The sequence below is a fragment of the Mandrillus leucophaeus genome, unplaced genomic scaffold, assembly GCF_000951045.1.
Source record: "Mandrillus leucophaeus isolate KB7577 unplaced genomic scaffold, Mleu.le_1.0 Scaffold1228, whole genome shotgun sequence".
Lineage (NCBI taxonomy): Eukaryota > Metazoa > Chordata > Mammalia > Primates > Cercopithecidae > Mandrillus > Mandrillus leucophaeus.
This window is the reverse complement of record NW_012100632.1, coordinates 755,253-770,976: the sequence shown is the minus strand read 5'-3', so window position 1 is coordinate 770,976 and position 15,724 is coordinate 755,253. Positions and strand designations below refer to the sequence as shown.

Sequence of the window (15,724 nt, the reverse complement as noted above, 5' to 3'; positions counted from 1 at the left end):
ACTCCGTCTCAAAAAAAAAAAAAAAAAAAAAAGGAGAGTCCATCCTCTTAAGGTCACCTCGCTTCCTAAGGTACCAATTGCTAGCCCTTGGGTAGGGTTTGCTGTCAGTCTTTTTTGTGATTTGCACCTGGCTGTGAAGTTCTGCTGCTGCTGATTTAAATACAGATGCATCATGCTTCAGCATCACAGTGTTTCCTCAAACATCACCTGATCTTCCCGATGACCCTGCTGCTCTTTCTAATTTGTAGATGAAGAATCTAAAGCTCAGAGAAGGTAAGTGGCTTGCCCAAGGACACACAGCTTATGGATCTGGGTCTCAAACCTAATTCTATAAAACCCTCAAACTAGTCCCTGGAATTAGGTCTGGCCCATACTCCTCTCTTGAGGGTGGAGCTCCAAGGTGTGAATGCTCAAATTTCCAAAGAGTGTGGTGATGGGGGTCGGGGGGTAAGGGTAGTGTGGGGTGAGGTGTCAAGAATATCATCACTAAGCCTGAACCAATTTTTATCCTCACATATTAGGAACGCAGATCAAATGCACTGCTGACAGAGTAATCAGTGCAAAGCGAAAAGAACAAATGTTAAGAAAAATCTCAAATCGAAACACAGAAAAAGAAATATTGAACCAAGTAATGAAGATTCTGCATGCAGCAGAATGGCCTTGGCATCCCTTGTCTCCAGGGGCCAGCCTGGGCCCCAGACTCACATGAGCTCAGGCCGGAAGCGGTGGATGATGGCACACAGAGCCAAGCCGCTGCGCCAGGATGTGGTCAGGTCGGTGACGTTGACATGCTGGTAGCCCTCTGTCTGCTGCTGGCACCAGGTTAGGAGCTTGCTGGGCCGGATATCTGACTCTGCAAGAAGGAGAGCACAGGCAGTGAGGCTCTGCAGGAATCTCACACAGTCTGCCCTGGCGATCCCCTCTCATTGCCACCATGGCTAGGGACCAGGAGGAGCAGCCCCAAGGCAAGGGGGCCATTGGCATGGGTGCAGCTCCCTGAGGACTGCTGCTTGGGGGCCTGGTCAAGAGTGTGGCGGGAGGGGAGGGGAAGCATGTTTTCTTCCAGCAGAGTCCCTAAGACCTACTATGTTTAGGCCCTGCCAACAACATGCTCATCTAGTGGGGAAGACAGTCACAGAGGGGGTGACGATGACACAGTGCTGCAATGGAGGGAGAAACGGGTGCTGTGGGAGCACATTAGCAGGTTTGCCTGAGTCTGCTCTGGGAGAGGAATTCTCCAGAGAAAAGCATAATGGGGAGGTACATTTGAGCTTGTTCTTTAAGAGCATCTAGGAACTTATCAGATGGAAGAAGTCATTCCAGGAAAACAGAAAGGACTGTGCGGTGGCAAAGAATCTAGAAAAACTTGCTATGTTTGTGTAACAGTGAAATGGCTGATTATAGTAAGTGGTTTATTACAGCAGTGGGGCACGTCGCGGTGCATGGAGGGGAAGAAGGAGTACAGCTGAGTTTGCCTAAGGAGGGAGAGGAGGCAAAGTCTGGACAGGCACAGGTAGCCAAAGAGGTCTCTAAGCAGGAGAGCATCCTGAGCCGAGTTGGGTGCTGGGAATTCCTCATTTAACCATCCCATCTCCCTGTGTTGAGCACTGGCCCTGTGTCCAGCGCACTGCTAGGCCCAGGATGACCAGAAAAAGGGTGAAGTGCATGAACCTCATTTCTACTTAAGGGGACAAGGCCCCCATGCTGGAAACAAGAGGAAAATAAGAACAAGTCCCAGTGAAATAATCCCCCAGTTCATGTTTACTGTGCGAAGCTCTCGACACATACTATCTCCTTTCATCCTCACAATGATGCTCTGGGCAGGGGTTCTCTTGGTCTTACAGAGGAGGAAACTGGAGTACAAAGAGGAGAGGTGCCTGCCCATGGTCTCACAGATAAAGGGGCAGAGCCAGGCTGGTTGCAGAGCCTGTGTCACCATAGCCACTGAGCAGGCCTCCTCCCCTCAAAGCCCTTCCCAGCCACCCACCAGGGTCCCAGGAGGGCCACTTACCCCTCCTGGAGAGGTTGACAGATCTCCTCACTGAGCCCAGTCTCTCGAGAGGGTAGTGCTCCAGCTCCTTGGTGATGTACAAATGCTTCACCTATGAGCAAGAGAGACAACATGCTTGCCCACCAGTTTTCCCCCAAATCCTAGTCTCAGGGCCCCTAAACTCGACCTACCCCCAATTCAGTGCCTGCCACCATTTTCCTCTATTGCTAGGAGGCATGACCTTCGGCCAGGGAACCCAGGCAACTTGAATCATAGAGCAATGGGCCTCAATCTCCACCCAGATGCAGGCAAACTAAGTGGGAATGTGTGTAGCTAATTTGTGTGTATGTAATTAGCTAATTTTAAAAATTCACACAATTTTCTGTTCTATTGACCAAAGAGGTTGAGAGTTTGGTGGCTTTAAATCAGTGGAAGAAGAAAGTGACCCTAGGACCATGCGTGGTATGCAGAGAGCATGTTTGGCCAAGTAAATTATTTGAGACAGGTAAGATCAGCAATGCATATGCACAGTGACAATATATGTAAATACATGCACATATACATATATATATATCTCCCCCGATATGTGTTCTAGTTCTGTCCTGTGGGTTAGAAAGAATGCTGACTCTAGTGGGGAGAAGAACTGGTCCCACCATTAGGCCAGCAGGCCTTGGTGGCCTTAGTCCCAGGAATGGACCAAAATTTAAGGTGACCCCTCCCCACCGCCTCTTCCCACTGTTCAGTGCACAGTGACTCAGACAGGGCCCCAGGGATGCACTTGCCTGATGGGGCCTAACACAGTGGGAGTTGAGGTTTGGGTACCGCGTCCCTGGGTCCAACGTGTACTGCTCAAAGTTCTTGTTGATGTTCTCTGGGGTTGTCTGAGGTAACAGCCGGTAGAGACTTTCCCTGGAGGGAGGCGGAGCCTGGAGGTCAGGGATCACTTTTGCCACCCCAGGCCTTGTCCCCACCCTCCCCTACTTCCCCCCTTCTCTGGTTGAAGGGCTTCCTGGACATGTTTGTCTAACCCTTCCCTGAAATACCTGACACTCCTGGTTCTTGAGATCTGCAAAGTGGGGAGAAGGTCAAAGGAGCCGAGAGGAAAGGGGCACCTGGGTGACAGGGATGTTGGACTCCTCCACCCAGGCAGAGGGGAGGGACGCAGGGCTGGCAGCATGGTGGCCTGTGGTTTTGCCATAACCATGCTCAGCCACGCTGCCTCCTGCGGCCTGCTCCCCATGACCACAGGCTTCCACACCCAAGACTGTCAGAGGCCTGCCTCCGCCTGGCAGCCCTGACCTCCCCCTGTCCACCAGCTGTCACAGCCACGTGGCCAGCAGCAGGGGTCTGGGAGGAAGCCCAGGATCTCAGCGGTGGGAGAGGCCTGGAAAGCCAGAGAATTCAACCCCCATCCAGGACAGGGGACTCAGTACTGCCCTGGAAGATTCCCTTAAATAAACCTCTCTGGCTCTTGGGTGAATGAGCAATGCTGGGGAGCGCCAGCTGCAGGGCCAACCCAGATGAAGATTTCTCTTTGTCATCCAGGGCCCAAGGTCGTGGCCCCCAGAGCAAGTCGCTGTAAGAGTCAGATCATGATGGAGAAAGCGTCCTGGGGATGCTGATGATCAGATCAGGCCACACATGGGAAGGCAGAATGGAGGAGGCAGAGGCTCCAGGTATATCCAGCAGTCACCTGAGGGGTGATCTTGCCCCCTTTCCTGCCTGAGTGGCCCTGCCCCCCGTTAGCAGCCCTGCTGTCAAAGCTCACCTTTCAGCCAGCAGCTCCAGCGGAGGGGTGCCCTGGTTCCAGTTCTTCACCATCCATGCCGTGTCAAAGGCTGCCAGGAAGCCGCGGGCACAGCCTGTACCCATGGGCCAAAATGGCTGCAAAAGAAAATGTGCAAAATTCCAGTTGATTCTGATAACTCCCAGTCTATGATCTCATTGTACCCAGCACACACTGATTACCAGGCCTCTGCAGGGCACTGAAGGGACAGAGAGGTGACAGGGCAGGAATGCTGCTACCTGTGAGGATTCACCACAAGGTCAAATAACTGTAGCAGAAAGTCAAACATAAAGGGTGCTATGATGCAGGCATCGCAAAACTGCTTTAGGGCTCAGAAAAGGCGAGACAAATTCCCACTCTGGGAGAGGGAGATGGAAATCAGAATAAGCTTCTTAAGAGTTGCATTAAGCTGATTTTAACAAATGGATGGGATTCTGATCCTGATCTACTTGGGAATGGTGTGGGCTACGGCATGGTGTGGGCTACGGCGTGGTGGTTGGAAAATGCTGGTGCCTGATGGAAAAACAGCCATCTGTTCTGGTTGTAACATGGAGCATGGGAGGAAGGCAGGGAGAAACCAAGCTCGGAAAGGAGTCTGGGCCAGCAGCAGGATGGGTACTGAGGGCTCAACCAAGGATCTTAGGTTCGAGTCCATGCACAATGGTTCCCAAGGACCAAGTCAACCAAGCTAAGTGCTGACTAATCTGCTCCATGAGCACCCAAAGCATGGTTTGGAATTTGACTCTTAACTTGGAATAAATACATAATCAGTGCTCATGCTAAAGAGAAAACTTTCTCCTTTCTGAAAACATTCATTTAATCTAAGGGTCCTTGCACCCTTGCAGATTTTCTGGGAAGAATTTTCAGCTGGGGAGCTGTGAATGGAAAAGAGACTTTGGGGCCCATACGCCTCTCCTGCACCCTGTGTGATCTCAAAGGCCACAAAGGGCCACCCACATGAGGAAGAAGTCTTGGCCCAGCTGAGGGTCCACACGCTCTGAGAAGGATGGCCCACATGGCCCAGACCGGGGCTGCCTGATTTTGTACTTCATCAAAGAAGTCAGTGCAAAAGAGCCAGGAGATAGAAGAGAAGGCTCTCCTAACTACACTGAGTCCGAACAGGCTCCTCTGAATGCAGCAACAGGACAGGCTCTGAGGCCGGGACAGGCTTGGCAGAGTCCTGCCAACTGGCTGAGAGCCTGTCCTCTCCCCACTGCACAACAGCAGATACTGCCTGCCAGAATACAAATGTGGGATCTGTCTTGTAGAGAAATGTGGGGGCTCCGAGCACAGGCGGTACCTCAAGCAAGCTGTCACCCACGAGGGCCACAAGCAGCTGGTGCGCCTGCCGCTCCCGCACCAGGGCCGCGTTCTCTGAGGCATACATGCAGGTAAAGTCAAACATGGCCACGTCAGGCTGCCCATAGTGGTTCATGGCAAAGTCTAAGGATGGCAGCTGGTAGTTGGTGGCAAAGTCTGCAGCTTCCCGGGCATAGGATAGCAGGTTGTCTTGGTTCACGTTCTCCGCACACAGCAGCATCTCCGTGTCGATGTAGTCCTGGGGAAGATGAAAACACAGTGAGGCAACCTCCCCCTCTAAAGGGTTAGCCTTCATACCCACCTCTTGGCAAAAGGACTTGGAATGGGTCTACACAGTGAGGCTAGTCAGAAAAGACATACAAAAACCAGGGCCAAGGGAATAAAGAGGAAATAAATCAGCCAGCTGTGAGGGTTAACACAGTTGTGATTAAGCATCAAATTGGGCTTTGAGCTTCCTGGCATCCAAGGCAAAAGGGAAATGTGATATGCCACAGAGCTTTCCTTATCACAAAGAAGGAAGCATAGAAATTCCTCAGGGGAGGCTATTTTTCCCTGGCATTAAATTCTAAAAGATCTATCTCACATAGGAATTGCAACAGGGCGCGTTGAGAGCTGGAATGAACAGTGCACTTGATAACGGTCTTGGAGCAAACAACGAGCACATTTCATAGGGCTGGTTCTCATGAGAACTTTCAGTACAATTAAGAGACAAAGGAACCGTCAGAAAGTGTGATTTTATAATAAATTCAGCTAAGTTAATGTGATCCAAATATGCCATGTTTAGTGGTCAAACAAGACCAGAAGAAGAAAATGGGTAACCTCTCCCACTTTTCGACATCAGTGACCCCTTCACTTGATGGGCTGAGGGCTCCTCAGAGCTTAGCTTTTTTTTTTTTTTTTTGAGACAGTTTCACTTTTGTCTCCCAGGCTAGAGTGCAATGGCGTGATCTCGGCTCACTGCAACCTGCAACCTCCGTCTCCCAGGTTCAAGCGATTCGCCTGCCTCAGCCTCCCCACTAGCTTGCTTTTGGTGCTAATTGTTATGCTTCTCTCATGGGGAGTGCAGAACTCTGAGCTGCAAGGACTGGAATATCCATCCTGGAGGGACACTGGCAGTGAATCACAGGATGTCAGGATTGAAGAGAGCTGACAAGCTTAGTGTATCCCCAGAGTCCAAGCTGCTCACCGTGTGGCTAAAGAAACTAAAAGACCACCTTTCTCAAAGGTGACACAAAAAGTACAGACACCTGGAATGGGAGGGGACCAGTGTGTAACATGAACACAGGCTTTGGGGTCAGTGAGAGCAACAGGTCAAAGTCCACCTCTGCTGTTTACCAACTAAATCTGGGCCAGTTATTTAACTTGTCAGAGTCTCTGCTCTCTCATCTGTAAAAAGGGAATATCAAAACCTACTTCACAGAGCTGCGTGAGAAGACGGAATGAGTGTACACACGAAATCCCTAGCCCCATGTGGGAAGTGACTGACAAATAGGAATTCCTGTACCCTGTAATTCATGTTGGCTCCATATATGGCTTACGATGAAGTATGTCCTGGACCCAGCCAAGGCACCCTCAATCACAAAGGTCCTCACAGTCACAGAGTACCGCGTCTACAGCCAGACTGACCACTGCCTCAATTTTCTGAGTAGCCATGATTTCAAATAGCCTGTTCTAGAAACTCATATTTCCCCCATCCAAACCAAACCCTCCAAATTGCAGCCAGCACTGGTCCAAGAGCTCTCTGTCAGGCCCCAGTGTCCAGGATGGAATTCCTGTTATTTGATTTCTTTTCTGATCCCTGTTTCTGTGGCCACATGATCACTTCTCTCTCCGTAGACGTGGAGGTGAGATGGGGGAGGACAGAAGGGAGACGTCTCAAATACCCTCCCTCAAAACATGCCCCAAGCATCCCTAAGATGGAGTGGGTGACATTACACAATGAAGACAGTGCCCAGCATGGACTCCTCATGCAGGAGAGTGGGGACTCAGCAAAGGGAAGACACTGGGCTAGAGCTGGCTGGAAGCCTAGTGGCCTAGGGCTGCTGTGGGGCCTCTTAGCGGCTGGAGGGTCCCAGATGAGTGAGGGGATGGAAGAAAGAGCAATACCATAGGGAGCAGATGAGGAAAAGGACAGGACAGAATCCCAGCCCACACATGTATGGGCCGGCAGAGGCAGGGGCCCAGGGAGGTTGTGGGATGGGACATCCTCCTTGTGGGAAGAGAAAGATGGACACAGCTGAGAGCCCAGAGGCACGACTGCTTGAAAAGAAACTGCTCTTCCGTCGGTAGCCATGGAAAGAAGCCCAGAGATCAGCTGGAATCAGTGGGGAAGCAGGAAAACCTCTTGTCCAGAGGTTAGTCATTCATTCAACAAACATTTACTCAGCACCTTCTGTGTGGCTATAGGAAGATGCGGATCCATGTAGGGAGAAGAAAACAGAAAACTTGCCATGCCTCCAGGGAGCAAGAGAAGAATGTAAATTTAAACAGCCCAGGGAAGATGGGTCGGGAAACTCGGCTGGACATCTGGAGGTTCAGGCTATAACTCTTGTTCCAGTCAGGTGTCCAGCCTGTGGCCTCCAATTTCTTTCCCATCTTGTACCTTACGCTCCTCAGCACCAGCCTCAGGAGCTGCTCCCAGAGGCCTCTGAGGGAGAACGAAAGGCCTTGATGAAGACAAGCATGGGCCTGGAGAGGCTTTGACAACTGCCAGGGAAGCAAGTTGCCATAAGCAACAGGTTGCTGCCTGGGCAAACACCCTGGGATGACCTGAGGGTGACCTTTACCATCCCAGGAGGCCAGGGTGCTCTGCAAAACACAAAACCTATCAAGCTTTGCCTGCCTGTCTAGCCCCTCCTCTGCAAAGGTGCCCACTACCCCTACACCCCTGCACCCCCCAGTTTCAGATGAAGGCGGCAACTTCAGGAGGCAGCTTCTGTGAGGCAGAGGGAAGAAGGGGACGCCGCCACTCCCAGACTGACAGCCAGCAGTGGGACACTGCGGAAACCCATCGCCCACCCATCTGCTGGCGTGCTCAGCCCACTTCACCAAGCCCACATTCACAGCCTCCGTCCACAGCTCAGGCTCTCAGCAAAGACCTGAGCTGAAGTGGAGAAGGCCTACGGGGCGGCTGGGTTACTAATACCACCCAGCCGGCTGCCAGCACACGCAGGAGAGAAGATGGGCGCATTCTTCTCTAACATGCAGCGATGAATGGCCACCATGCTGCCTGGGCTCCAGGCAGACACCCAGACAGCAGGCTGACCTTGGGCTGCATGATCCTTATCTTGAGGTGGCAGCAGCAGTAGTGACAGTGGCAGCAACAACAGGGGCTCTGGAAGGGTTGAACACCTGACCGAAGAAGCTTCCAGTCAGGGGCCACTACTCCATGTTTCTTCCTTCCAACCCTGCTCTGTGTTTAAGCATGAAGTCACAAAGCCACAAGGCAGAGGCCAGGACGCCAGCAGGACAAAAAAGCCAATGTGCAAACAAGGCTGAGAAGTTACAGAGGGAATCTACAAACCCACCCTCTGCCAGGCACTGTGCTAGCTTCTCTGTATATATCTCCTATTTGCTCCTTCCAAGAACCCTTTCAGGCAGAAACTATCATTCCTATTTTGTAAATAACACTGAGGTTCAGGAAGGATAAATAGTTTGCCCACAGTCTGGAGTTGGTACGTGGCAGTGTCAAGATGCAGACTGAGTCTTCTTTGACTGCATGAATAATGAAATTCCCCCACAAGGTGACAAGGGTCCACAGCGTGAAATTCACAAGTCAAAGGATGCCTATGTCTCATTACGACAAGGAGCCCCCATCTGCCTCCAAATGACATGTGACCTCCCAGAGAAGAGGCAAGGCTGGATGAGACTTGGGAAGGAAAAGACTCAGTCAATCCACATTAACACCTGGTAAAGGTCTCACAACGGCACACGCCCATGTGCAGAAAATTCTCTGTGCATATTGGCGTGGGCTGCTTTATCCACCACTCATGTAACACCAAGAGAAAGAAGGGTGTGAGCGGGTGGCACCTTCCCCACTCCTCCCCTCGCTCTGTTTCTGGCAGGACCACATCTGCTTTCACACCTGCCGAAGTCACCAGCCCAGGTCACAAAGTCGGGAAATCGCAGCCAAGAGGTACGTACGTTAATGATGACACCTTTGTCGAGCAGGCTCTGCTTCTTGGCTGTCATGACAAAATAGTGGGTGCAGTCCTTGTAGTAAACAATGTTCTCAAGATCTATGCCTGAAAAGAGAAGCATTCACAAGCTCAGCGTTACTTCCTCAGCACCAACTGTGTGCCAGGGACTGTACTTTGCCTCATTATTGGTCTCGTTATTTATCTGCAGAATATTCATGTTAGCCCAGTTTTTAAGGCATACAAGGCTGGCAAAGATAAAACAGAGTGTTAGAATCTACCCAAGTCCAAGCAGCTAGCTTCTATAGTTCCATAGAGGCATTATTCTTGTTAAAACTCACAATGTCTGCAGGGGTTGTGGGCCAGCATTTATAAGTTAGAGGCAGGTAATTGTGCAGAAAAGCCAAGTGCCGGCCATGGCCACATAAGCTCAGCAATGACATGGCTGGGATTTGAACCCCAGGCCATCTAGCTCCAAGTCCTATCCACTGTGCCCTCTGTGTGCCCATGGCTGCATAGAGCTGTGGGAATTCTCCAATGACCATGCCAAGGAATATTTCTACCATTTCCCTGCTTGGATGTGAAAACCCAAGGGCAGTGGTAGGAACAACTCAGGGTAGAAGGCTGGGCTATATCTTTTGGCACTTTCCACCAATCACAAGACACCTTACACACTAAGTTCCTGCATTTAAAACCACGCTGTGCAATGAGAGCTTAACTGCATTGTTCTCAAAGGGAGGTCCCTGGCCAACAGCATCAGCATCACCTGAGGACATACTAGCAACGCAAATTATCGGGGCTCTTCTCCAGACTCACTGAATCAGAAACCCTGGGGATAAGGCCAGCACTCTGTGCTTTAACAAGCTCTAGGTGATGCCAATTCATACTCAAGTGTGAGACTGACTGGCTTATTTGAAGGGAGATAAAGGAACAGCCACATGGCAACATAGCATTTACACAAGGCGTGCTGGGTAACTCTAGGAACACCTTTATTATAGTTAAATAGGATACAGGCATCAATGCAGAGGGCCCCCAGGAGAATCAGGAAGGTCACAACTGTCACTGTCTGAGGGCACTGTTGTGAAACAATGGCCGAAGGTGACAACCACAGCAAAGTTTAAAGGAAGTTCACTGAAACGTGGAAAAACCCACTCAATGTCCTGCTCTCATTTATATTGAGTGGCTTAAATAGTTACTTTCTTGGGTTTTAGGGGAAGGGAGGGTTGGAGGATTCTCAAATCATTCAAAAGGACACCATATGTTGGCAGGAAATATTCAAGCTTTTAATGAAATAATGCAATGGAGGTGAAACTCAGAGGGTCATGCAGTGGGCACACACCCTCGTGGCCAGTGAGAGGTACAATCTCGCTCAACAACTAATGCCATTCCTCGAAAATGATCTTAAATATCTGTAACAGTAAATAACTGGAAGGCCTACATCAGAGGTCAGCAAGTTTGTGTGTGTGTGTGTGACAGACCAGCTAGGAAATATTTCTGGCCGGTGGGCCCTATGGTCTCTTTCATGACCTCTCATGGTGGAAGCAGCCATCAACAGTCATGTAAAGAAATGTGTGGCTGGGTGACCATCAGCTTTTATGTATGGATGCTGAAATCTGATTTTTAAATCATCTTTATGTATCATAAAATATTTTTTGATTGTTTTCTTCAGCCTATATATATAACCATTCTTAGCTCGAAGGCAGTATAGAACCATGTGGCCAGCCATAGTTTGCTAATCCTTGGTTTCAATGCTTAGGCAGTGACAATACATCAATTTGATGAGATCCTCCACAGCCCCTAAAAGTGACCACCAGGAGGATGATGTTTGGAATGTGACGCTGAATGAGAAAAGCTGAATAGTGTGGACACCGTGATTTGAGCTGCAGTCACGTAACAAGCACGCATGCCGGTGGAAAATGACAGAAAAGGAGTAGGTGAGTCTGAAGACTATTCCTGTGTGAGGTGGTCAGATTGTGGATGATTTATTTTCTGTATAAAGATTTTATTTAACATTGTTGTTCCATTGCTTTCCAAGGAGAAATACGTGGGGTTTTTTTGTTTTTGGTTTTTGAGACAGTCTCACTCTGTCAACCAGGGTGGAGTGCAGTGGTGCAATTTCGGCTCACTGCAACCTCCGCCTCCTGGATTCAAGCGATTTTCCTGCCTCAGCCTCCTGGGTATGCTGGGACTACAGGTGTGTGCCACCACGCCCTGCTAATTTTTTGTATTTGTAGTACAGATGAGGTTTCACCATGTTAGCCAGGATGGTCCCGATCTCCTGGCCTCATGATCCGCCTGGCTTGGCCTCCCAAAGTGCTGGGATTACAGGCATGAGCCACCGCACCCGGCCGAAATAAATGTTTTTAATCAGGTTAAGAAGAAAGGAAAAATATCTGGAATTTGCTTAATTGGAGACAGGCAACTCATCCCCCTTTCCCCTCACCCTGTTTTTCTCTGCTGTCCCTATTGCCACCTGATGAGTCACTGGTTTATTTGTGTTTTGACTGTCTATTCTCTTAGAACATAAGCCCAAGAGGGAGGGATTGTGTTTTACTCACTGCTCGTTCTCAAGCCCTAGAACAACATCTGGCACATAGTAGGCATTCAATAAGTATTAGTTGAGTGAATGAATCAATACCTCCTATCCTCTAGGCCCATGGCCGGGTGACAACCGGTGTCAGTACAGCTTATGTTCCTGGGCATACCTGGATGTCCCTCTTGGGGAAGGGCAACTGCTGCATTGCACAAAAGCACCTGGGAACCTTCAGGAACCATCCATAGGTGACTGGGTCCCTCCTCAGCATTCCCTAAATATCCTGCTGACCTCAGGCGCAGTGCTGGCCACCTGCCTTAGGATGGTTTACACAGATATCCCTTACTGGACAGGGAGCCACTGTGGGAGGGATGGTGTCAACCTCCACTTTGTACTCCACAACACTGAGAATTGACACGTAATGAGCACTCAGCAAATGTCCACTATCTCCTTTCATGTACAACATCTAGAACATTTCCTCAAGAATCTCTCTTGTCCCAGAAGGAATCCTGTCTGTATTCACTGTCCTAGGGAAAATCGTTACTTCCACTGTATCAGAGTGAGTCCCTCCAGGCCCAAGAGCCCAGAAAGCCAGCATACGCCTCTGCACACCTTAGAAACTGCAAACTTTAGACCTTGACCAGGTTGGGAGAAAGGTGAAGGTCCCACCTGTTTCTTCTTTAAGGTCCTGAAAAAATTTCTGATTGAAGATGAAAGCCACGCCGCTAATCTCTTCCACCTTGGCCTCTGCTGTGCTGTTTCTGTTTATGAAGTTGGCGGTGATGGCAATTGCCAGCTTCCCACGGAATTCTTTTCTTCTGAACCCTGCATGAGGAGAAAGGAAAAAGTGTGTCTATCTTCTGGATTTGGTGTGAAAACTGAAAATGATTATTGGGAGAGCTGTTCCCAGATGCCTCCCAGGCCGGAGAAACCAGGATTCTGGATCTCTAGAGGACAGGAGCGGGCAGAAATGCTGAGGTTTGCTCCCAAGGCCTTTAAAAGTCCGTGAGATTTTGTCCTTTTCTAAAACCTATAGGACTTGGTTAGGCTTCAACAAACAGAAGGCCAAAGGGATCCTTCCCAACAGGCAGTCACAGGGCGCACCCTTTTAAGGATGTGTCAGGCATTGTTGCTAGATACACTCATGAGAGACCCGCACACACTTTGAATTTATAGCATTAAAACTACTCTGTTAGCATTTCTCATGGTGCCACCACCCCTGGCCCCCTTGAAAAGTAGATTACGCAGGACAGGGATTTTAACAAAGTTTCTTTGTATCTCCATTTTTGGGGGCTGTATTATGTCCCTCTCCAACACACACACACAAATTCATGTGTTGAAGTCCTAACCCCAGTACCTCAGTATGTGACTCTATTGGAAACAGCGTCATTACAGGTGTAATTAGCTAAGATGAGGTCATACTGGAGTAGGGTGGGACCCAGCTTACTCCAGTATGACTGGTGTCATTTGAAAAGAGGAAAATAGTGCACCAGTTCCCAGTAAGTGGCACTTAGTACATCTGCAATGCATATATAAATGAATAGATGGCATTCTAGCTCTCATTCGTTTTTTGTTTTGTTTTGCTTTGCTTTTCAGACAGGGTCTCACTCTGTTGCCCAGGCTGGAGAGCAGGGGTGCCAATCATGGCTGACCGCAGCCTCGACCTCCCAGGGTTAAGCGATCCTCTCACCTCAGCTGGCAAGTAGCTGGGACAATAGACATGTGTCACCATGACTGGCTTATTTTTTTTTAACTGTTTGTGGAAACAGGGTTTCATCATGTTGCCCAGCCTTAGTGCTCTAATTCTTGTTTTCAATGATTTACATTAAAATTGCTCTTGAATGGCAGTGCTATGGAGGATCATAGCAGCTGGTGCAGGGTAAATGCCCCAGATAGCAATAACTGAAGCATACCTTTAGAATGACCCTGTATGGCTGATGCACCTGAATGTGTGTTCTGAGCTGGGGAATCCAGGAGTGGCCAACCCCAAAACTTGTTCCTTCTCTATGAGAGACATTTGAGCTCCTGGCCCATCCTGTAGAACATGGACCATACAGGGGGATCCAGGCCCTGAGTTCTGGGTTGGATGAAGGTTGCCAGGTGGAGGTTAAGAGGAGGGTGTTAAGTGAAAATGCTGTATAAACTGCCCACTGTTTACAACCAGTTGTGGTTTTCCTGCCCGGGCTGCCACCACTGGGCTGTGAGGTTGTGCTGTCCAGCCCGCCGCCATTGGACCATTTCTGTAGGGAAGCCGGGTCACCTGTCCAGCCCACCGCCACTGGACTCTCTCCCTTGTGAATCCCTAATAAAACCCCATGTCTGTTTTGCTGGCTCTTGGTCTCTTCTTTGGCCTCTTGAACTTGGTACTTTCCCTATTGAGGTTAATGGGGGTTCGACATAACAGATGGTCACTTTTCAACAGTGTGTCTCCCTCCTAGTCCCCCATCTTGCTGTCATCTGACCTTTCCTGAGGGCCCCTGCCCCAGGCATGCTGTGTACTTGGTGTAACGCCAGGTGCCTGTCACACAGGTGCAGACCTCCAGATATAACCTTTCCTTAGCCACCTTTGGGAATACCCTGCACACCTGCTCGCCATATACTCCAGCCTCACATTGATTCTCAACTATCTGTCAAAAATCCCTTTTAGTGACAACCTTGGGTTTCTTTCTTTTTCTTTCTTTCTTTCTTTTTTTTTTTCTTTTGAGATGGAGTCTTGCTCTGTCGCCTGGGCTGGAGTGCAGTGGTGTGATCTCGGCTCACTGCAACCTCTGCCTCCTGGGTTCAAGCGATTCTCCTGCCTCAGCCTCCCGAGTAGCTGTGATTATAGGCGTGAGCCACCGTGCCCGGCTAATTTTTTGTATTTTAGTAGAGACAGGGTTTCACTGTGTTAGCCAGGATGGTCTTGATCTCCTGACCTCGTGATCCACCCACCTCAGCCTCCCAAAGTGCTGGGATTACAGGCGTGAGCCACCGCGCCTGGCCAACAACCTTGGGTTTCTATTCAATAGCCCTCCTTTAAGTTGTCTTTCATTAGACCTTTGTCAAAAGGGTCAGCAATGGCTATTATTCTCATCTAGCATTTCTTAGCTGGGGGTGATTTTGTTCCCAGAAGCCACTTGGCGATGTGTGGAGACATATTTGGTTGTCGCACCTAGGGGTGCTACCAGTGTCTGGGGGACCAGAGGCCAGGGATGCTGCTAAACACCCTGCAATGCACAGGGCAGTCTCTGTGACGAAGAATGGTGTGGTCCCAAATGTCTGCAGTATTGACACTGAGAAGCCCTGCTCTAGTTTACCTGTTTGGCCCTGAGTGGCTCAAATGGCTCCATCAATTTCCACCCTTCTTTCCATGTTCATGAAATGCCCAACTATACTCAAGCTGACAATGGGTCCTGGATTCTCAAATATTCTAACTTACACTGTCATCAAATGTGCAAATTCCAACAGTACTACACCCAAGTCGGCAGTTTGCCTGTCAGGTATTGATGACCGATGGTTGGGGAGGTGGATATGGAAGGTGAAAGGGGGATGGTAAACAGCCCCGGTTATGTGGCAGATGGGAAGGTCCTGGGCCAGGCGGCCCATAAATCCTGAGTTTTCTAAGATCAGCCCTGTTCCAGGGAGCATGTCCCATCCTCAGAGTGATGTGTCCTCTCAGTCAGGCATCTGCAGCCTGTGGCTCTTGAGGTGGCAGGCTCAAAAAGCAGAACTGCCCTAATCTAAGAGATGCCATCTGGGGCCACATTGTTTACAACCCGTGGTCTCAATTTAGCATGGTTAGTATCAATGAGTACAGCCTGTGGGTAGATCAGTCTTGGCATTAGGGTGGAGGGGGTGGAAGCATTTCCTGGCAATGGGGTTTCTCTCAAACCTGACTGGATCTTACCCCAAGAAAGATACTATGCTTCAGCTTTAGAACTCAGAGAAGTGTGGCCTTTGTACCTTGACAGTTTGGCAAG

The 15,724-nt window shown here is 49.7% G+C and overlaps 1 protein-coding gene across 4 annotated transcripts in view; it reads right to left on the bottom strand.

The window, feature by feature from the left end:
• MICAL2 (microtubule associated monooxygenase, calponin and LIM domain containing 2) overlaps window positions 1–15,724 on the bottom strand; it is a 186,283-nt gene that overhangs the window by 38,252 nt on the left and 132,307 nt on the right. For all 4 annotated transcript variants that reach the window (XM_011971494.1, XM_011971495.1, XM_011971496.1 and 1 more), the window contains 7 exons: window positions 12,435–12,590; window positions 9,240–9,340; window positions 5,077–5,334; window positions 3,759–3,874; window positions 2,773–2,899; window positions 2,012–2,102; window positions 706–853 (listed from right to left, as the gene is read on the bottom strand). In XM_011971494.1, coding sequence (XP_011826884.1) covers window positions 706–853; window positions 2,012–2,102; window positions 2,773–2,899; window positions 3,759–3,874; window positions 5,077–5,334; window positions 9,240–9,340; window positions 12,435–12,590 — 997 coding nt within the window. The remainder of the gene's footprint in view (window positions 1–705; window positions 854–2,011; window positions 2,103–2,772; window positions 2,900–3,758; window positions 3,875–5,076; window positions 5,335–9,239; window positions 9,341–12,434; window positions 12,591–15,724) is intronic.